Source organism: Aythya marila (assembly GCF_965140915.1).
Source record: "Aythya marila genome assembly, chromosome: Z".
Lineage (NCBI taxonomy): Eukaryota > Metazoa > Chordata > Aves > Anseriformes > Anatidae > Aythya > Aythya marila.
Genome location: NC_139080.1, coordinates 53,167,237 through 53,188,227, shown reverse-complemented (window position 1 = coordinate 53,188,227; position 20,991 = coordinate 53,167,237). Strand labels below are relative to the sequence as shown.

The window sequence follows — 20,991 nt, the reverse complement described above, 5'->3', positions numbered from 1 at the left end:
TCCAGCTACTGTGTAATGGAGTGTTAACAGGTCACAGATTTTTACACCCACCAGTCTTCATCCTGTCTCCCCATGACAGAGGGACCTCTAGTGTTCTCAGGATGGACAGCAGACTAGCTCAGAGACCCCTGCCTTCTATTTTACAAATGAACTCCTAAAGGTATAAATGACTGATAAACCATCAGCACACTGATTTAGAACGTGGTCTTGTAGCAGTTAAAAGGGGGCTATTCGTTTTTCTTGAACAAGAACATGGACTAAAATGACACAAGGAATTAATAAGACTTTTGCACACAAATGCAACAAATTACTTAAATTTATTAACTGACATGAAAAAACAGCAAAGTATTACAAAAAGACTAAAATTCCATAATAAAACTATTCTATCACAAACACTTAAAGTGATGAATACTCAGAATGTTGGAGATGTACTTTATTCCAAAGTTTGTATTTTTTGTGGCACAAAAAGTTGATGAATAAAGCACACTACCCAAATTGCAGACTGAACACTATTAAGGCAGCAGAAACAGGTAATTTTAACTGGCTTCTTAAGAAGAATTTTTGAGAAGAGTGTAACTCAATGAATTTGTTGGATTCTGAAACTTTGATAGTGGGAGAAGAGGCAGTAACAGCCAACATTTTTAAATCACTTTTCCTTTCAGCAATCTGACCATTGTTCTGCTTTCATTTCTAAATTGCTGTTCAAAATCAATACGTTATTAACTTGAGGGATTGTCCTTTAATTTGATGTTAGCTAAGGTATTTCAGAGCCTTTATACACAAACATGACATTCTGCTTTGTCAGTGAAAACAGGTATCGAATAGCAAAGAGAACGAGCACTTATCAATATAGTTGCACCTTGCTGCACCTCTGTGATGGAAATATTCTGGGGTGCATGCCTGACAGATGATTTGAACATCCAGATAGGTCTGTGGTTCTTAGAAGCTCTATTTTTTTTTTCCAGGATTTATTGGAAACCTTTTTACTTAATAAATTAAGAAGCTTAAAGTAGCTTCTGCATTTCAAATCTTGGACCACCTCACTTACTTACCTGAAAATAGCAAGTGCCTCACACTAGTATGTAGGAATACTTGAACTTGCTCATCAATTATGCATGAAAGTAAGACCAGACCAAAACGGGGCAAAATGAGCTTCTAAGTAGCACTTTTCAAGGGTGTATGCATAAATGACGCTTCATAGACCAAAGGTGCCAGAACAGCTTTATTTTTTTTTTACTTAATACAAGGCAATTAGAGTGCCTTTTAATACTTCACGTAACAGTTATTAGCAAATACAAATATATATACTTTTTTTTTTTTTTTCGCTTTTAATGAAAATGTCCATTTAAGGATTTAACTCAGAAATTTCAGTTGTGAAATCTCACTAGATTTTTGCAAAGTTAATAGATATTCCAGTGCAAAAATAGATCCCATTACAGATAGCATAAAGTGCTTGGAATGAAGGACCAACTATAATTCAGGAGGCAAGGATAAGCACAAAGTGGCGGTTTAACCATGGGGGAAAAGTGTAACAACTCTTACTGAAATACAAGTGTACTACAAAGAGGGATGCAACATTTCAACAGTAATACAGTTTAAAATAAGTTAACACCTCAGTGCAGCTTCATTATAATGAGTGGTTCATAATCATACTGTATGTGACTAGAGTGATTTTTTCCCTATGAACTGTTAATAAGGGTAGACAAATTGTTGCCTGGATTTACTCCATGACAAATCTGCATGGGAGCTGTATTAAGCTGTCTGTTCAGTATGACTACAAACAAAATGGACTGGAGTTGTGAAACAGTTCAGTTAATATCCATGTTTACTGTAAGGTTTTCATCACAGATACCAGACTACCTGTGGCAGGGTATAAGCATGACAGTCACAGGGCACAGGAACCAATAATGTCTTTTTGGCCAGCTAAGGGAAAAATAAACTATTGTTTCCTGCTTAATTAGTCACTTATATGAACAAAGAGCAAACCACAGCTCTTTTTTTTTGACCAAATCTGAATCCTCCTAGAACTTGTAGTTTTCTACGTGCACTAGATCTGTGCAGTGCAAAACGTAAGCCCTTCACTTCAGTCTCTATGCTGAGATTTTGACTCAATTCTGATTTCTAATTACGATTTCTAGCAGTGGTAAGTCTTCAATACATGCTACTTATTTCACTGATAAAATAACCTACCAGCAGCCTGCTATAGAAAAGTCATGGCTGTAGCTCAGCTGCTTGGTAGTTGTTCTGCACCTCGAAGTTTGGTGCATACTCATCCTCATGGGGGCAAGGATGCCATAAAGGTAATAACAAAGCATGTTTTAAGTGAGGTATAACAATCCCCGTTACTCTCCTTTCTATCCCCTTAGCAATATACAGATAAAAAATAATTAGTATGAAAAAGGCACTTGAGCAGAACATGTAGTAAGCTACTAACTTTATCCCAAGGTAGAACACAGCAGGGACTGGGGACTTGCGCTAAATCTTTAGCTGTCTATGTAATAAAAATGCTGAATTGGTCAATGTTACCACGTACGCCTGGAAATACGTAATCGGCCTTAAGGCTCATTCCAGCCTCCTCGCTGCTTGTTGGGCTGCTATGGGCATTCACAGAAGAAAGTGGTCCGTGACTCGTTCATGGCGGAGTAGCGTTAAAAACTAGTGCAGAACTTGTACAGGTACTTAAGGCAGAGGCACGACATACAGGAATAGCCCAGGAACTACTACACTTGGGTTCAAACCACATACTGAACCTATTTCTGAACTTTGTAAAAGCAAGACAGAAGGGCCCGTAAGCTTATTAACAAAAGCACACTCTCCCACAACTGTTCTACAGGATGAACAAGAATTGCTTGTTCTCACCACATCATCTCCCCTCTATTATTAATCTGTCTTTGTAAAACTTTAAAAACTCACTGATGCAATTTGTAGCACTACTACTTTGAACTATCTTGTTCAAGACGATTTTTTAATGAAGCAGTTTCTTGCATGAACAAGGGTGTGTTCTCCAGTTAGGGATCACCTAATGACTGAAACTATACTGCACAACAGAAGTACAAACTTGCACATTAATCTAACATTATATTAGCTTCCAACAGGGAAAACTTTAGGTCAACAACTTGCAGTAATTCCAGATACAGGTTGATTGCAAGAACGTGGAACTCGCCAAGATCATGAACATAGCTATCACTGAACGGAGAACGAGAGCACAGCATTGCAGGCATAATGTAAAGAAATACTGTGGCTACAAAGATCAAGTGAAAGCACTTTCAATCCCTAATTATGCTACCTACTTATTTAAAGTCATATAAATAATACTGTTAAAAAAAAAAAAAAGACCTACATTTCTAGTTTTATCTGGCAAAGCCAGAAATGGCAACACTTGTGCTAAGCAATAACTTTAGTTGATGGGTACCTTTCTGGTGCAAAGCAGGGGTTAAAGAGCAGACGTTACATATCTGAGTGACGTATCATGATTTAGAACTTGCTCTTGGTATTAGCAGCTTGTACAACTACTGAGTTTGCTGCTGTGGTCAGAACCCTGCTTCTCACCCACTCCCTTCTGCTAGGTGTTCATGCAGCTGCTGCAGTATCTCGAAGGAGCAGGAGAGTACTCAGCTACACAAAAACCTAGTCGGAGTAGGTTACTGGTTGTGATGCTGGTGGGACAATCCTGTGCATTTGTAGGGTTCACAGTTCTACATATCCCCACCCTCTAAAACAGATGTATGGATATGATGGCCCATCTCTTGCCATCCCATCTGCACAGCACTGCTTTGTGGCCCCAGATTTGTCACCGACTGACCTACACCAGTCTAGGAAAAGAAGCTGGTCAGGTAAGTTTTTACAAATTCAGGCCACAAGGCTGGCAACTTTCCTTGCCACCGACTGTCCCAGTGCATTCATTGCCAGCAATGGATGTAGCACCAGGGAATTCCCACTCCTGACATGCATGTTTTCAAGAGTGAAACATGCATGTCTTTAGAATATCAATAAATAACCACTGGCCATGATTCCTCAATGAACAGTTTTTTGCAACCCTAGTAAAACATACTGTACAGGACAAGATACAGTATGGATGAAAGCCCGCAGCATCTGGTGGGTGCTTTACCACAGCTTCACAGAGTTGTACTGTAAATGAGCTAAATTCAAGTCTTTCACTTAAGAACAGTACAAGACGACTCCACGAGGCACTGCCCCTAAAATGGAATTTTGTTTTCATTGCATTGAATTGCATTGCATTGAATGGTTATCAGTAGAGTGTCCAGTTTCTCTCCCTCTAGCTTCTTTGGGAGTAACCTATCCCCAGGCAAAGGAAGTTTGCATTCTGCTCATCACTTCTTGGCTGAAATTGGCTCACACACAACTTTCTTTTACCTTCTCATCTTGCAGAAAGGAATTAAGGATTGCAATGTCTACCACAGTTTGGTTTTTGTGCAATGACAGGTCCTTAGTGTGGTCGTCGTCACTTTGGTCCTTAGCAAAATTTACAAATACCTGCAAGGAAAAAGGCCATGTGTAACATCAGTCTCGATTTTTGTTAGTTCAGGGCCCTTTATACACTGGGCTTTCAGGACTATAGCTGGGATTCAGTTCTACAGCTTGCTGAAATGCCCTTACAAGACAGGACTGGAAAATTGGTAGATTTATTCCTACCTCTGCTAATTTTGGCACACTGGCTACTAAAAACTTACTTGGTCAAGTGTGGTCTGAGAAACGGAGTAGTCTTCTATGTGGAGTCTCTTTTTGTTCTGGGAGAGAATACTGAATATTCTGGCCAGGGACGATGGTGAGGAGGGAAGCTGGTACTGCAGCATATTCCGATGCTTTTCCTTTAGGACACTTCCAGGGAAGGCATGCCCAAAGAATTCCTCAACAGGCTTCAGGTCTGGGTTTGCCCCTGCAATGCGCACCACGATCGTGTAACCGTCTCCAAACCTGTAAACAAGAGGGCCAGCAGAGCAATTCACATCAGTGGCTTTGAAAAAAATGTGCAGCTTAAAATTCAGCAGCTGTTCCCATAGCCAGAAAAGCAATGGGAATGCTGCATGAGGGATTAAGTCTGACTGTATGTCCCTAAAAATGCATACTGTGGTGGAAGTCAAAAGAAAATAGCTACCTGTTCTTTAGATGCTGGACGCTGCCCAGGCACCTGAATCGCCCATTGACCATTATCGCCATTCGAGTGCACAAGGCTTCGCATTCTTCCATGCTGCAGAAAGAATTAACTTCCTTAGCACTGTGAGAAGTGCTGCGGGGCAGAGCAGCTGAGCGTAGCTTTGCATCCAGCCCCAGCAGATGCAGTAGCGGTGGTGTGATACAGTTGGCTTGCTACTTGCCTGTGAGATGTAAGCACCACTGATCTCCCCTCTTTGATTACACTCAGAGCACAGTTCCACAGGAAACGACGTGCTTTGGGATCCATCCCTGTTGTTGGCTCATCCTGCAAAATACATAAAAAAGTAGGTTATGCTGTTCCGTTCCACCAACAAACGCCTCATGTCTGACATGACCTGGCCATTCTGATTATGCTTATTGGAAAAGCTGAAAATAACCAAGTTTGACTCATTTTTTAAAACGAGAAAACAATTTATACTCAAAAAGATGGTTGCTAATTTAAAATTTGAAGAACTAAGTGCTGTTTATTTTGCAATTATAATATGTTGAAATAGTCAGTTCTAAACAAGTTAAACTTAGCTAGCTCAAATTTAAATAGAGCAGTAGACTACTTCTTTCTATACTATGAACTTTACTAATCCTAAGGTTTATTCTTCATTTTAATCTAAAGACTCCTAAAACATTTATTTCCAACTTTCATTGAATTATTAAAAACACAGGACTGATTCTCCTAGATGGAAAGATTTGCTTGTGCCCAAAAACTATAAAATGCTGCAAAGTCATAATTTTTTGTAGGTATAGAAATCTTTGCAGCAGTGGTCAAGATGCTACAGCAGTCAGTAGCCTGGCATCATGTTTGAGACCCACATTTCCCCAGTGATTTTTCAGAAACAGAAGCAGGAGGCACGTTACAGTTTTAGCCTACATTCAGAGAGGGAAATAAAGATTCTCTGGTTACATTTAAGTGACTGATGACATATTCAGACATTAGTTGGTCATGAAATATTCAGCCTTCATCTAAGCCCGATTTCTCTGTTTTCAGAGGAAAATATTAACAAGCAAAGCTTGCAAACTCACCAGAAATACCACAGGTGGCCCTCCAATGAGGGCAATTGCTGTGGAGAGCTTGCGCCTGTTCCCTCCACTGTAATTGCCTGCATATTTTTCTCCATATTTCACAAGGCCCAGTTTCCGAATTGCCCATTCACCAACCTAAAAGAGACAGCACAACACCCTCTTGAATTGAGCACAGCTACATTTACACAGTGAGAGTTTCTTTACAAGCTTTAGCTTCAGAGTGATTTTTCAGAAGGGCCCTTATCTGATGCTCCAACCTGGCACGGATCTAGGTTTTGGAACACCGGGTTCACCTTCAGATCAGAAAATATAAAACCCTGCTCCTGGGAGCCCAGGAAATCCAATGGCTGCACCTCTTTGTCAGTACAAAATCATGGAACATTCTGAGTTGGAAGGGACCCTCAGAGATCATTGAGTCCAACTCTTGGCTCCACACAGGACAAATGAAAAATTAAGCCATATTTCAGAAAGCACTGTCCAAACACTTCTCAAACTCCAGCAGGCTCAGTGCCATGACCACTGCCCTGGGGAGCCTGTCCCAGTGCATGAAGCAAGCACACACTTCAGCATCAGCTGAGCATCGGCACAGGATAAGATGATGCTGCCCAAACCATCAGACACAGATGTCCTGCAGCAGTCCCTGTTCTGCAGAACCCAGGACACAAATGGTGAAAGCTGCTGACAACCCAATGAGCCAGTATTGAACAGGGTGCTGCACAGCACTGGCAGCTGTCAGTATATGCCTAAAGACTGTTAGTGTAAGCTTATGTGTGAACGCTGAAACAGGAGCAATTTAATGACACGGTGCGATGACTCAAAAAGATGCAGACCACCACAATACTTTGTGTGTTGTGGGGAGTGTGCATGCAAGCAGGAACAGTTAGTCACGGGGGTGGTCCCGTGGCGTTTCATTTACCTTGCAGACTTCTTTCTCTGGAACACCTCTGAGGAGCGCAAAGAACTCCAAGTGCTCTCGCCCTGTCAGCAGCTCATTAATAGCATCAAACTGCGGGCAGTAGCCCATGTTCTGATGGACTTCTTGGATGTTGGACAGAATACTGTAAAAGAAGAACTCCTTTTGTTAGGATTTTACAAATACACACCATTTAGATAATAAAAAGAGGAAGGTGAATCAGTGGGTTTGGAATCATTGGACTAAGAAAAATATGGGATCCTAAAAGTCTGTCTTTGCCCAATTCTTTTTCTTTTCTTTTTATAGATGTGACATTTAACCATGGCAGGGCAGGTATTTAGAAGTGACTAGCAGATTAAATACACCTTCATAAGTCGCTGAACTACTTTAGTAGACTCAGCAAAAGGCTGAAGCAGATACCAAGAGCTCAAAATTGAAAAGCGTGGCAGCATTTAGACTTGCTGTAAGTGAAACAAAGGCTGTGAAGGTTGAAGGAGGAAGAAGCAAAGGATTTTTTTTTAACACAGAGCAAGGAAAAGATGCATGGTCTTTCACCTGTTCCCTTTCAGGAAAGCTTCTCCTCCTGTCACATCTGTATCACCAGTTAGCATCTTGAAAGTGGATGATTTGCCAGCACCATTTACTCCCAGGAGCCCAAAGCACTGGGGATATAAAAAGAGCAAATGAGCACAGGATCTGAGAACAGGGTTCAGTCACTAATTTTCACCACTGACAAGATTGAAGGTGACAAACTTGACTCTCGAGACAACCTGAAAGGGGACTTGAGTGCTTTTTCTGAATAAACTTCTAGACTTTCATTTCAAGCATAAATCTTTAGGCTGGGAAACGGAATGAACTGTGGTGTCACCTCAGTGCAGTGCCACCACAGTGCATCTGTGCTAAACCTTGGAGGGTGCCATAGTTTGGCCTCTGGTCTTAGAGGTAGCAGAGTTCACTATCATCTTCAAAGGCAGAGAAAGCCTGAGTGATAAACTGCTTCAACTTCCAGGCCATTCCCTTTGGTGCAATTTGAACATCACCTGCTTCTAATATCACCCTACTCTGTGTTGTGCTTTTAAATACTCCAGTAATACCAAAGCAATGAGTTTGACAAATAAGCTTACCTCTCCAGGGGGAATTCCAACACAGATTCTGTCAACTGCTGGCTTTCGCTTCATTCTGTAAATCTGAAAACAGAAGAAAAAAAAAAAAAAGGAACAACCATGTAAAAGGAACTATAACTACAGCCATACATATTCAACACTTCAATATTCTCTAGTTCTGATTCCATTAATCTCTGAGTGAGGATGCCGGTGAACTGCATAGCTTTTATCCAACATGTCTTAGAAACACAAAACTTTTGTTACCTTGGTCAGCTCCTTGATTTCTAGGATGTCACTCTGTCCTCCTCCACTAATTATTCTCTGTCTCTCTCTGTTCACATCTTCATCTTCATCATTCACAGGAGGAAGCTTGGCATAGACAGGCCTGCAGAGAGCAACATGGTAAAGCCTCAACAGAATGTGACAGAGCCTCCATAGTTCACCTCCTCCCCAGTTCACAGCAGACACCAGGAAAAACTTTACCTGCCTGCTGTGGTGAAGTGAAGCAGACAACCTACCTGGGTTTGATGAAGAACCTGTACTGGATGAGCACGGTGATGAGGAAGAACACTACACCCTCCACGGCCATGGCAAAGAGGTTTCTTCCCACCAAGTCCCATGACAGAGGGGACACAAAGCGATTCTCACCTGTGAAGGTAAGAAGTGCACAGTCACCTTTCCAGAGCAATGGGAGCAGGCTATCATTTCTTCCTGCAAAGCTCACCAGGTCAGGCAGTGTCGGCACTGGAGAGCAATCAGTGAGAGGAGGGAGGGGATAGGCTACACGAATTCTGGCTGCATACACACTTCTTGCTGTAGCACAGTTGGGGGTGGGCAATTGCTCTTAGTTGAAGGTGACGTGGGCCCTGAGAATCCAGCCTGACGAAGAATTGCTGGCCCACCTTCTCATGAAGCACAAGACTCAGGCCTAGCATTTGCATCCCAGAAAAAAAATAAAATAAAATCCAGCTCTCCAGAATCTCTGCAACTCCTTTCACTTGGCCTAATGATCTTCTCCATGCATACTGACCTCACGTATTTTTAATTAAGGCTCCTAATAACTCAAAGTACTGGGGATCTATCTGCCAGACCTCCTCATGCTCAAAGCCTGAACAGGACAGCCGAGGAGACCTACCAGCTTTGGTCGGCTCTGCACTGCAAACTGTACAATTTCAGTTCCTGAAAACTCAGAGGAGCAAAGGGTGCTTGTCTGCAGCAGACTCAAGTGTTCCCTCTCCAGTTCATGCCACTGTGCCTGCAACACACAATTTCACTTACCAAACCTCTCCAGAGCATCAGCCATGGCCTGGTTCTTCACCATGTCAATAAGTCCACGCCCCAGGCAGAAGTGGGGGAAGATGAGGAAGACGGACTTCAGGATGTCATTGATGTTGTTCAGCTTCTGTTAAGACAAAAATGAAGTGCCAGTGAGCCATCTGAGTAGAGAGCAGCCACCACCTGCTGAGTGTGACAGCATGTTGTGAGTGAACATCCACAGCCCACTAGCAGCACTGCAGCCCCACAAAAAATCAAGGATTACAAATGTTCTGCCAAGAGCCAGTTCCAGGGCTCCTCTGGACAGTCAATGTTGTTCTTTCTTTGCTCAAGATGCTATTAACACCAGCAAACTATACCAAGGACAGATTTCTCCAAATGCTCACAGGTAATGCTAAAAGGCAGTGCCTGCAAACAGCAACATACAGAAAGGCTACAGGTTTTGGAGACAGGACGTGTGTGGTTGAACAGCCTGGTTGTCTCAAGTGGCTGTGGGTAGCCGCTCCCCAGTCAATATTGGATGCTGTAGTCCTTTGCCTTTGCTGTTTTCCATTTGTGTTAACCCACAGGTCTGACTGACAGCAGCTTCTAGAGAGGTTTCTGTTCTGCCAGGCACTTATCTTCAAGCAAGTCCATGCCTTTACTGAGCTAAAATAGGCCTTGTGACAAAAGGGACCACCATCAAGGACCCACAGGCAGTGCAAATGTACCACAGGCAGTGGTACCATCAACAGGTTAATCCCACAGGGTCCTTTCCCTCAAGGAGTACTTCCCACCAATATGTGACACAGGGCCTGCTAAGATGTCTGGTGTTGAGGGAAAATCGCATCTTCCCCAGGAGGTGTCTGGCTCTGGAAAAACTTAAGTGAGGTGCATAAATTCACAGTACAGTCAGAGGGACATTTACCACTGGAGGCAAAACCAAACTGAGTGCTTGAAACGGCCTCTAGTAGACAGTAAGTGAGTAGGGGCAACATGCAGGAAATTCCTTTTAAACATAGGAAATGCCCACGTTTAAACCCCTGCTAAGGAGCTTCTGGGGAGACTTACATTGTTGGTGAAGAGCTCCAGGACAAAGGTGGCCACGCTGCCATTGATGCCAATGAAGAGGTTCACACTAGTCAGCACAACGTATGCGGTGCTGGGGATTTTGAACACAAAGGAGGCTGGATACATGAGAGGGGTGATAGACCACCTGCAAGAGGAAAGGCAGCAACATTAGATAAGGATCTTTCAAATCTAAGTTCCTTTCTAGTCATTATTCTGAGGAGAAATCCCTTACCCATAGAGAAGCAGAAGAAGAGCCAGTACAGGCAAGTTGGAGGAGGATACATATGATTTCTGCTGGAAGCAGATGAAGATGATGATGACTAGCGTGGCTGGAACAATGTAGTTGCACTGGAAGGTGAAAAAAAAAAAAACAGCTTTAGATTTGTTTCTAGATGACAAAAATGAAGGTGTCTTTCTGCTCTGAACCAATGATTTTCAACATCCTGTAGTGTTCCCAAGGCCACTTGCAATGGGAGACTCTTAGAAGTGTCAAATGTGTGAGATGCAGTGTAGTACATATGCATTTACATTTCTTGCCCCCCCTTGAAGCAGTTAATAGTCTCTCAGGGGTTCTGGACACCATGGGTTGAAAAGCCTGATGTGAATAAGCAGAACAAGTGGCAAACAAACATTCTGGGGCAAGTATTTTAAAGTGACATTAAAAATACCAATGCTGGAGCTTATGGTTGTCTTCCTATCTTCTGTTCAGTGTTCTTTGTCTCAACATAGTCCCAAGAGTGTAAAGGCAGAAGTCACAGCTGTCCACTGAACTAATGTTGTGCCCACTGGCCCCAGCTACATTTTACATTTCAGTGGACACCCTGTAAACACAGGATCGAGGACAAATTAAGCACAGTCACAAAGCACGGTTCAGCCCTTACCATATCCCAGACAAAGTTGGCCAGCCAGTAGATCACAGGCTTCACACCACTGATGAATTGCAAGTGCTTAGCCTTGCTGACACGTTCCTGGATGAGGAAGACCACAAAGCTGGCAGGAACAAAGGACATGGCAAAGATCACACAGATGGAGACTAGGACATCCACAGAGGTGGTCATCCTGGACAAAAAAAGAAAGAAAGCAAAGTGTTTGTATGTTGGTACTGGCTTCCTTGAGATGAGGTTAGGCAGCTCATGCAGGGCAGCACAGAAACTGGTTCTCCTTCTGCTGCCCTTGTTTTGCAGGGTAAAGGATTACCACACCAGGACATGTTAACTACAGGGTTGTATGATCAAAGGAGTCTGTACAGCTTGTAAGCACCTCAAAGACAGCACGAAAACCTGGAGACAAGTTGGTAACTTCAGCACCATAGCCTACTTTATGCTTTCCTCACCATCACCCTATGTAACTTTGTTTCTCACTTAATGCACTTACTGGGGTTGGGATTTTTTTGCTTTTGTTTTTTTAAGTCCAAAGAAAGGTATCTCTGACTGTCACCTGCCATCGCTGTGCTCTTAAGATTTGACAGATGTATCTGCATACAGCTTATGACTCCTGATTCAGCTTGTGAACTCATCAATGCCTCAGTGATACTGAGTAAGCCCTGTGCATTACTGCATGCCCACCAGGCTGAGACAGTGGGCAAAACTGAACAGGATCTATCGATTTGTCAAGTGGTGGCACTTTGGGACTAATGAATGACCATATGCATGGCAAGTCACCTTCTGGATATGGCTGAGAAAGGAAAAGGGCAGTTACACTGTTGAAATTCCCCAAGCAGCAGTGGAACAGAGGATTTCATTGTTTTTTAGAAGTTACAACTTCAAGGAACTACACACAAAAAGCTTGCATAGCACTGAGGAATAAGGAACTACCTTCATATAACAAAGATGTTCCCTTTCATTCTGTGACCTCCACATATGCAGCTGTCTAGGGAGGATCTATCACACTTTGGAGATAAACCACTGAAGCTTTGAGAACATAACAGTGTGGAAACAGTGGTGACAGGTTCTTTTTACACTATTTACACCAGCTACAGAAAGAGAGTAAGTGACTTATGGAACCCTTACAAAACCACTGCTGTCTCTTGTGTGCAGGTTATTCACCTTCCTTGAGAGGTGAGGGGTTCAACTACCCTGCCCAGACCACAGAAAATTAGGGGAAGCATGGTAGAACCTCATTGCCACAAGCCACTGACTGCCCATCAATGATGCTACAGCACTGCACACGTTGTCAGCTTCCAGTAATCAGCAGTTGATGATCCCAAACCCATTTATATTCACATTAGGACTTACAGAGCCACTTCAGAGAGCTGCTGCTTGGTGAGGTTGAGTGGGTGATTGAAGGCAGTGATCCCATAAGCACTAGGGTTTTTGCCTTGCTGCAGGTTGGCCCGAAGGATGGCATTGTTGATCACATTTAGGAAGGAGGCAATGGCATGCCAGCCCTTGTTGTTGAACCACACCTGCAAGAGACCACATCAGCATCAGAAAGGCACCAAGTGTATCAGCCACGGAACAGACTCCTGAGCCCTGCAGAATGTCCCTTCCTATGTTGAGGGTATGCAATTTCTTTCTTTTTCCAGCCAGCTTGCTCAGGGACCAGACATACAGTTTGACCAATAACCATTAGAGGCTGCTGGAAGCAAGAGCATGTGCCTTGAAACCAAGCCACTGATTCAGCACAGAACTCGTTCTGAGCCTTAGGCCTGAACAGGGACAAACAGATTTCAGTGAAAACTGTAAGAATATAACCTGCATCTTCTCCACTAGCAAATGATTTAAATGCAGAGAGCTCTAGGCTGCATAGTTGTCCAAGGCAAACTGCTGAGGCTTTGCTAACTGAAAATAACTCCTGGTTACCAGAGCTTCAAGCAGCAGGCACAGCAGTGAGGATGCTTGATTTACCTTCACGTTGTTCTTTGTATCCAGGCCTTTCATGAAACTTGCCAAGCTGTTGAGAAATCGATCTCCAGAACTCCCCTGCAAACAGCAAAGAGAGAGTTACTTCCCCTCTTTTCTTACATCTTGGACTCTGGGGGTCACCCTAGGTTTTTCATGGCTCTGACAGTTTTCTTTCTAGTCTGCAGACTGTATCCTCTGAGACAGAGGTGGTAAGAAGGTTAGAAAGTGTAGCTTTCCCCTCACCCTTTTCCCTTCTGCAGTCCTACCAATAAGAGAGATCAGCCTTAGGCCTGTTTTGTTGTAGTTGTTGTTGGGTTTTTTTTGTGTTTTTTTTTTTTTTTTCTACCCAGTGACAAGTATTAAATCAGGGTTGCAGAAAATCTTCAGTGACACCACAGCCCAGAGGCAGTCTCAGAAGAAAGCAGTGGACCAAGTTCTCTTCTGAGCCAGGACGGACTTGGCATAGAAGAACTTAAGTGAGGTTTTACAGAAGCTTGTTAAGTCCCTGAGGCAGCCTGCTCTGCCCTGTCACACAGCACTCAGAGGTGGCTGTAATCCCCATTGACTTGCAGATGGTGTTGGGTAGAACCTGCATCAGCAATGAGGGCTGTGCAAGTGTCAGATGAGTGCATTTCCAAGCCTTCTGCTGCTGCCCAACACCAGCCTGGAAAACCCCAGCTGAGAGGTGATGGGGAGAAGCCACTGGAAAGCTAACACACAAACTATTCTCACTGTACACTTTCCAAGCCATCTCTCAAATAACAGAACTCTGTCACATGAACACAATCTGGGTTTATGGGAGACAGCTACTCACCTGCGCTAGCTCCAAGATTTTCTTCACCTGCTTAATGGCATCAGTGACTTCATGGCTTGGAGGAAGCATGAGGGAACTGCTGGCTCCCAAGGAAAAGCCACCATACCTGGGGGTACAGATGGAGAGTGAAGCACACATCTGACTACACACCTCCAGAAAACATCACTTCTTCTTTCCCAGATGTCTCATTTTCTTGCACTACAACCAAGGCACGTGTCCCCACTCTTACATAAAGGGCAAACTTTGACCCTTCCACATTGCTACTTAGCCCTGATGTCTTCCACCCCTTATTTCTGGGGTTAAATTACCAGTTTATGACTACAGTGTGCTGTTTGTAAAGACATAGACTGTGTTTAATGAATGCAGCTGTCCTCTGCTGCCTGTGCAGGCAGAGCAGGACATTCCTCTGTTTTTCTTGCTTGCAAAAACAGCACCTCCTGTGAGACAGTATTGGCTGATCCTGTCAATCCCTACAAGCCAGGACTGCTCTCCATATAAACCAGGCAGGTTTTCCAGCAGTGTGTTCTGGGGTTGTCCCAGCTGTATCCTTTGAAGTGTTCCTGGGACACTTGGCAGTTAAGAGCCACGCACAATAAACTATGAAACGGGGTGGAGCTGTCCTGAGAACCTTGCTCAACACAATGCACAGGGGGCAGTGGAAACAAACAAACTAGAGAAAATGTACAAACTCACCTGAACTCATTCACCCAGATCTTATTCTTTAAGCTGCAGAGACAGAAAAGAAAGCACATGAGATATACATGGAAAAAGAGGAGACAACCCCTACCAGTGCTTCAGGCTCACAGCCAGGGAAAAGGGTGCAATACACCCTCACATCTGGCATATGATCTTTAAGGTCCCTTCCAACCCAAACCATTCTATGATTCCATGTCCCACCACTCCTCTCTGGTAAAACTCCTGGGGTTTGCACCCCGTCCTTCCCATTACTTTACCCTCAAGGCTCAGGACATGCCTGCCTCCCTGCCCCAGAACTGCCATGGCATCACTATAAAGCAGAAACACCTGAACTGTGGATCAGGACAGTCAGAGGAGCTAAGAGTTTGGGTTGCCAAGACCTATTTGGCTGAGCTGTGAAGCATCCCGCTGACAGCACAGTGTGTTTGGTGGGGAGGTAAGGGACAGGGCATGTTAACAGCTACCTTTTTCCAATGATCTGCGCGTAGGTCTTCACTAGATAGTCTGAAATATTGCGGCCTGTCAGATTCTGGAGGATATCAGCAGTGTCTTGTTCTCGCTGGTGTCACCGGGGAAACACAGATGAATATCCATTAGAAAATGCAAGTGCCAAATCAGATAAATTTTGTTCAGTACTGTATAAAGTATTAATCACACCCAGCCACTCCGCTCTCTAGGACCATCCCACACTGCAGGACCCCTCAACTCCCTCCTACCTGTGGGGGTGGCAGCCCGCCTGCACCAGGGGGACATACAGGCAGCATCTTCTTGATCTTCTCATTGCTGCACTCGCACGATGGGGAAGGGTTCTCCATGCTCCAGTTGCCTTTCAAGATGTCCAGGACTGACTCTGGGACTGAAGCAGTGGTCCATTCCGTCTGCCCCACGGTGCAAGGAGTGTCTCTGTGTCAGGACAGAGGTAAGGCAACCGTCACCCCCTTTCCCATCATCCAGTGAAGATGAGCTGCAGCTCTTCCTGCCTAGGCACAAAACCAACTGGACTCTGTATATCCTTTCTACACAAGTGGCCCGGATCTTCAGTGATTTGCCCAAGGCCATGCAGCAAGACAGTAGCAGAGTTAGGAAATACCACCAGTGCTGCTTGGCTCTCCATCCTGTCTGCTGGTGTTTGTGGGGGTGCTAACCTGGATTTTTTTAGTGCAGCTGGAAACTTAGGATTGTGTGAATAGGTACAGTCAAGAGTAGAAGGTGATCCTGCCAATTGCAGGGGTGCTGGAATTAGATGAACTTTAAGGCTGCTTCCAAGCCAAACCAGTCTGTGATTCTATAACTAGGTCCTTTTATTTTTTTGGTTCAGAACTGAACAGTAACTTGAGGGAGAGACAACAGTCTCCTTTCCAGCTCTGTCAGTGAGGACTTGCATCCAGACCCTGCTCCCTTACTATGCCAGGTGCTGGCACTTTCTAGAAGGTCCTGAGCGTTAAAATGTTAATGTAATTACAACCCTTTTGGTTTAAATCCTGCCCTGGCCATGTGTAAGTATCATTCCCTGAAGCTGACTAAATCTACCGAGTCACCAGAAACCAGGGCTGGGCTTCCCCTTCCCAGCACTGAGTTCTACTTACGGGATGGAGTGTCCTTGCATACAGCGTGTCCCAAAGCCAGGCTTATTGAGAAGGGCATCCAAAAGCCTCTGAGTGCCTGCATCTTCTGGAGCATCATTGCTATGGATAGAGAAGACAAACACCACCGGGTCAGTGGGTTAACACACATGCAGCAAAAACAGCAGTGGAGTAAGGCTGAGAACACAGTGACAAAGCTCAGGAAAAGGATATGGGTGGAGGTTTCCCTTTGAAAAACACTTGGCCTAGGAGCACAAACACACTTCTGGTCTACATTTATTTTTCTGCACAGCATTACTGGTCATAACACCGTTCAGAAATGGATATGGCCTTGCTAGTAGTTAAGGATGGCAGTTAAAGGTCCAAAAAGGAAACACCAGCATTCCCTTCAAATTTACTTCTGAGCTAACCACAGAAAGCAAATTTAAACTATACAGTAAGGAATTCAGTACTCGGTAACTTAAGTTAGCAGAGAATAAAACAATTTTAGGATTTAGCACTATTTCTGTGCCACAAAGAACATACCTAATAAAAGTATACTGCTCATCGTACATCCAGGGCTGCAATTCCAGGCTGGGGTACTTCCCAAAGGGAGGAACGATCAGGCTGAACATGAGAGCAATACACACAAAGACAGCTGGCAGCACAATCTGAAATTGCAAAGAAAGAGTGAGCATTTTTAAAGTGAATGTTCCAGTGGCATCATCAGTTCCAGGTGAGTCAATGGATCAAGACTTTTTCAAAGTTTCCCAGGAAGGTCTTTGTAAATTACCATGGCTTCTCTCGATACCAAGACAAGGCCTATCCTGACATGCAATCATGTCACTCACGTGGCATACAGAGGACTCAGACCCCACTTGCTTCTCTTAAGGTATAATTTGGATTTGAATCTCATTTGTAAGAATTCCTGTGCAAGAATACGTGGTAACCACTTGGTTATCCTCTACCTCCTTTCACTTGCACAAGCCCCCTTTTGCTCACCTGAGCGAAGAAGCCTTTCCGGCTTCGCTTGGCAATAAGCAGCCTCTTCCACAACAGAGCCACGAACTGCTGCTGGGACAGCTTCCAGCCCTTCATCTGGTAGGAGCCTTTCCCATCCATGCCACTGAGAAGGTCTGTCTCTCTGGATTCTGCTGGCAAGAAGCAAGAAACAATTAATTACAAGCTCACAAAAATATACCCTGGGCAATTCTGTGCTGGAGAAACAAGGTGATGGCTGGACCAGTTACTCACTCACAAAGAAAAGAGAGCAACAGGTTGAAGAAGCAACAGAAATTCACAAGAATTCATTTATAGCTGTATCTCCTTGAGCCTTGACAGGAGGTTGGAACAGGCAATGGATACTGCAATGCCTACTAAAGGCAAATAAGCCATTAACCCTTTGGTACTCTCAGCCTTGTAATCTGCAATATTTATAATGTGAAAGAGTGTCCACAAGAAGAAAACAGGCTTGGGAACCCTCAATACCTGGATCTATGTCTGAATCATTAGGGTCAAATGCATCGTCTTCTGTAAATGGACGAAGGCAGCTCTGTCTGTCTCCAAACGCACGCCTGTTCCTTCTGGCTGGCAATGTCCCATCTGAAAATAATGCAGTTACGGTTAGCTGAACTGCTTCCATTGATCTCCAGTTAGCACCAGAGAAAGCAAAGCAGTATTGTTTTCATTTTACGTGATGCCCATCTGTAAACCGAGGAGCTGAGTTGGAGTGATTCCAGTACAGAAAAACCTAAAACCATGACTGTCACTCTGCAAGGTCATATGGTTTATGCACTATTCCGTGTGTGCTGTCCTAGAAGCTTCTTCCAGTGCACTGGACATCTAATTTTTTTATTTTTTTATTTTTATTATTTTTTTTAATTTTTCACTAAGCCCTAGAAACTGCAGGCTGTTCTCACCAAGAGAAAATTCTTGTTTAATATGCACATGACACTAAGCACAATTTGCTAGCATTAGTTTATCAGGAAACACTGCCACAAACATTTAGTTCAGTGAGCTGCTCTCAGGAAAAGAGAAAGAGGAAGTCAGAGGGTACTGTGACCCTGTCAAAAGTTCTTCCTACTCCTCAGAGTAGACAGCAGTGTCACTCAAAGTCACAACACAGTCAGAAACTTGAAACTGCACTTTTCCAAAATGACTGTGCTGTTACTGAGTAGACAGAAAGTAACAGTAAACAAGCAGACTTTAAGCATACTAAGAACAGCTACTTTAGGTCATGAAAGCTCTCACCACAGAAGAGCTCCACTTCAGCCTGAAATAGAGGCAATCACACCTGGGCACATGTCACTGTATAGCTGGACACATTGCCATACACAAAGGTCACCCACCTGTCCAAGGCTAACAACTGAGAACAGCAACACTCCTCGTTTGATATATCCACTGCATCATTTCATCCCCAGGAAGCTAAGCCCTGCACTGAAACATTACTCCTGAAATATCTAGGCTCTGTCAGACATGTTCTTAAACAACACATACAGGGTATACCCCTCCCTGAAGTCTCCCTCAACGCTGTAGGAGACAACTACACTCACCTGAGGTTTCTGCATCCACACCACTATCATCAGCCACTTTGAGGAATATCTGAAAGGCAATGGTAAGTGTCAGTGAAAATTAGAAGGGATGCAATATTGTGGGGACTCCTTCAGGAAATGCCATGACAGAGCCTAAGACTGACATTCGTATCATGAGAACAGAGGATATAGGCTCTATCCGCTGGGTGACTCAAGCATGGACTTTCTCTTAGCTTCCCCAGAAGCACAGGCTGTAACAACACTGCAGTTGTTTCACCTTTACAACATCAGTTCTCAGTATGTCTTAAATGAACATCATTTCCTATGTCTGAGTGAAATACCTTGGTACTAAATGTGTCAGAACACAATCACAAGGATCAGCCCCCAAACCCTGACACGGGCATATGGCCGTAGGGTTTCTGTAAACAACAACCTCCAGTACTGAAAATGCATGTTTCCGGTTAAGTGCAGCACAAAGCATCCCTAAAAACACCTCAAAGGTACTTACACAGTCATTAGAAGCCAATTTGGGGCCAAACTTTACATGACAGACATCTCAGTGAAGTGCAACTGAGTACAAAGGACCTAGCTTGCCTGTATTACATTTCCATTTTTATCACAAATACTTTAATGGTACAGAATAAAATCCATTTTGGAGAGGAGGACAGAACTGCTTGCTCCACAATAAACAGGCAACTATTTACTGGAAGTGGAGACAAGACTGCCTTGCCCTTGTTTCTGACATAATTCACTAATTCACTTCCGTGGTTTAAGTCAAAAAAGAAGGTTTAGCTCACTCACCTCCTCCAGGGTAGTTTCAGAAATGCCATAGCTGGAAATGCCGAGGTCAGAGAGACGGTCATCAATCTCATGGAACAGCTCCACAAAAGCTCCCTCTTTAGCAGCTTTGTATGGCAAGACATAGGTTAACTCATGGCCAATGTCCTCCACCAGTCTGGCCTCAGGAACATGTTTTGTAATGAGATTTGAAATTGCAGACACATCTAGAAGAACCAATGAAAAAGGTAGTATTCATCTTTTGACTTTGTTCATTATGCAGAAAAATCAGCTCAGCCTAAAATAATCCTGTCAGAAGCAAAGGAAGGAATATGGGACTTCTCTGGAAAACAGCTCATTTCCAAGGAAAATCTGACTTCCATTTATTTTTAGCAAAGACTTGGACCTAAGTCTGGTTATTCCTTTTATTTGTAGAATGTGAGCGATCTGTTACGTGCTACCAGCAGCCTTGCAAGTCATATTGCTAACAGCCCTAGCAACTATGTCACCTTTAGCTATTAAATCTCAAGACAACATGAACTCGAAGTGGCTCACAGGAGGAAAATGTTCCTGTATTTATGGATTTAAAAATGCTGTGTCTGTGAACTTGATAACTGTCCCAAGACTGTAGCTACACAGAGACACAAATTTAAGGCAGTTTTTCAAGGTCAAAGGATGAGCAATGTTAGCACTGGGACTGAATGTTATATACTCTTTTCCCGAGCCTCACCTATTGTCAAGGTGTCGCTTTCATGGTCACTGCCAAGGCCAGCATCGGAGCTGCTCTGGGAGACACTGTCATCCTAGTCACAAAAAGAAAAGACAACCATTAAGCAATGTTTAGTTAGAAAAGGGGCCTACGTAGACGCTACACTCTTTATAATTCCAAACAGATGCTGCATCATGCTAGATATTCCACAGAAGAGTCAAAGTAAAGGTGACATACTACTGCAAAGGGATAAAATACAAGCAAGAAGTCACATCAGTCAATTTAAGTATTACAGAAGGGTGCATTTCATCTATCTTGTCTCTCTCCAATCAGCTTTGGAAACACTGGTGTTGAAATAAACTCTATTAGAGGCATATATCCCATGCAACAATTTAAATAGCTGTAGTTGTCTGCCATGGCACCTACGAAAGCAAGCAACCCTTCTTTTTAAGAATAAGGGGTTTTTCTTCAATATATTCTGTCATGTAAAATCTCAAATGCTGTAAGCCTAAAATTTCATGCAGGA

The 20,991-nt window shown here is 43.6% G+C and overlaps 1 protein-coding gene across 2 annotated transcripts in view; it reads right to left on the bottom strand.

The window, feature by feature from the left end:
* Nucleotides 1–1,207: 1,207 nt before the first annotated feature.
* ABCA1 (ATP binding cassette subfamily A member 1) overlaps nt 1,208–20,991 on the bottom strand; it is a 90,658-nt gene continuing 70,874 nt past the window's right edge. Inside the window, exons 24-50 of one of the 2 annotated variants that reach the window (XM_082783680.1) lie at nt 20,487–20,559; nt 19,781–19,983; nt 19,001–19,049; nt 17,937–18,050; nt 17,451–17,602; nt 16,995–17,119; nt 16,473–16,571; nt 15,603–15,789; nt 15,351–15,445; nt 14,884–14,916; nt 14,191–14,296; nt 13,380–13,454; nt 12,768–12,937; nt 11,415–11,592; nt 10,766–10,881; nt 10,534–10,678; nt 9,487–9,610; nt 8,727–8,856; nt 8,473–8,593; nt 8,230–8,292; nt 7,661–7,767; nt 7,109–7,250; nt 6,193–6,327; nt 5,337–5,440; nt 5,117–5,209; nt 4,692–4,935; nt 1,208–4,494 (exon numbers count right to left, since the gene is read on the bottom strand). In XM_082783680.1, the coding sequence (XP_082639806.1) occupies nt 4,354–4,494; nt 4,692–4,935; nt 5,117–5,209; nt 5,337–5,440; nt 6,193–6,327; nt 7,109–7,250; nt 7,661–7,767; nt 8,230–8,292; nt 8,473–8,593; nt 8,727–8,856; nt 9,487–9,610; nt 10,534–10,678; nt 10,766–10,881; nt 11,415–11,592; nt 12,768–12,937; nt 13,380–13,454; nt 14,191–14,296; nt 14,884–14,916; nt 15,351–15,445; nt 15,603–15,789; nt 16,473–16,571; nt 16,995–17,119; nt 17,451–17,602; nt 17,937–18,050; nt 19,001–19,049; nt 19,781–19,983; nt 20,487–20,559 (3,324 nt within the window). In that variant the 3' untranslated portion in view covers nt 1,208–4,353. The remainder of the gene's footprint in view (nt 4,495–4,691; nt 4,936–5,116; nt 5,210–5,336; nt 5,441–6,192; nt 6,328–7,108; nt 7,251–7,660; nt 7,768–8,229; nt 8,293–8,472; nt 8,594–8,726; nt 8,857–9,486; nt 9,611–10,533; nt 10,679–10,765; nt 10,882–11,414; nt 11,593–12,767; nt 12,938–13,379; nt 13,455–14,190; nt 14,297–14,883; nt 14,917–15,350; nt 15,446–15,602; nt 15,790–16,472; nt 16,572–16,994; nt 17,120–17,450; nt 17,603–17,936; nt 18,051–19,000; nt 19,050–19,780; nt 19,984–20,486; nt 20,560–20,991) is intronic. The other variant, XM_082783681.1, reaches the window with a different exon arrangement.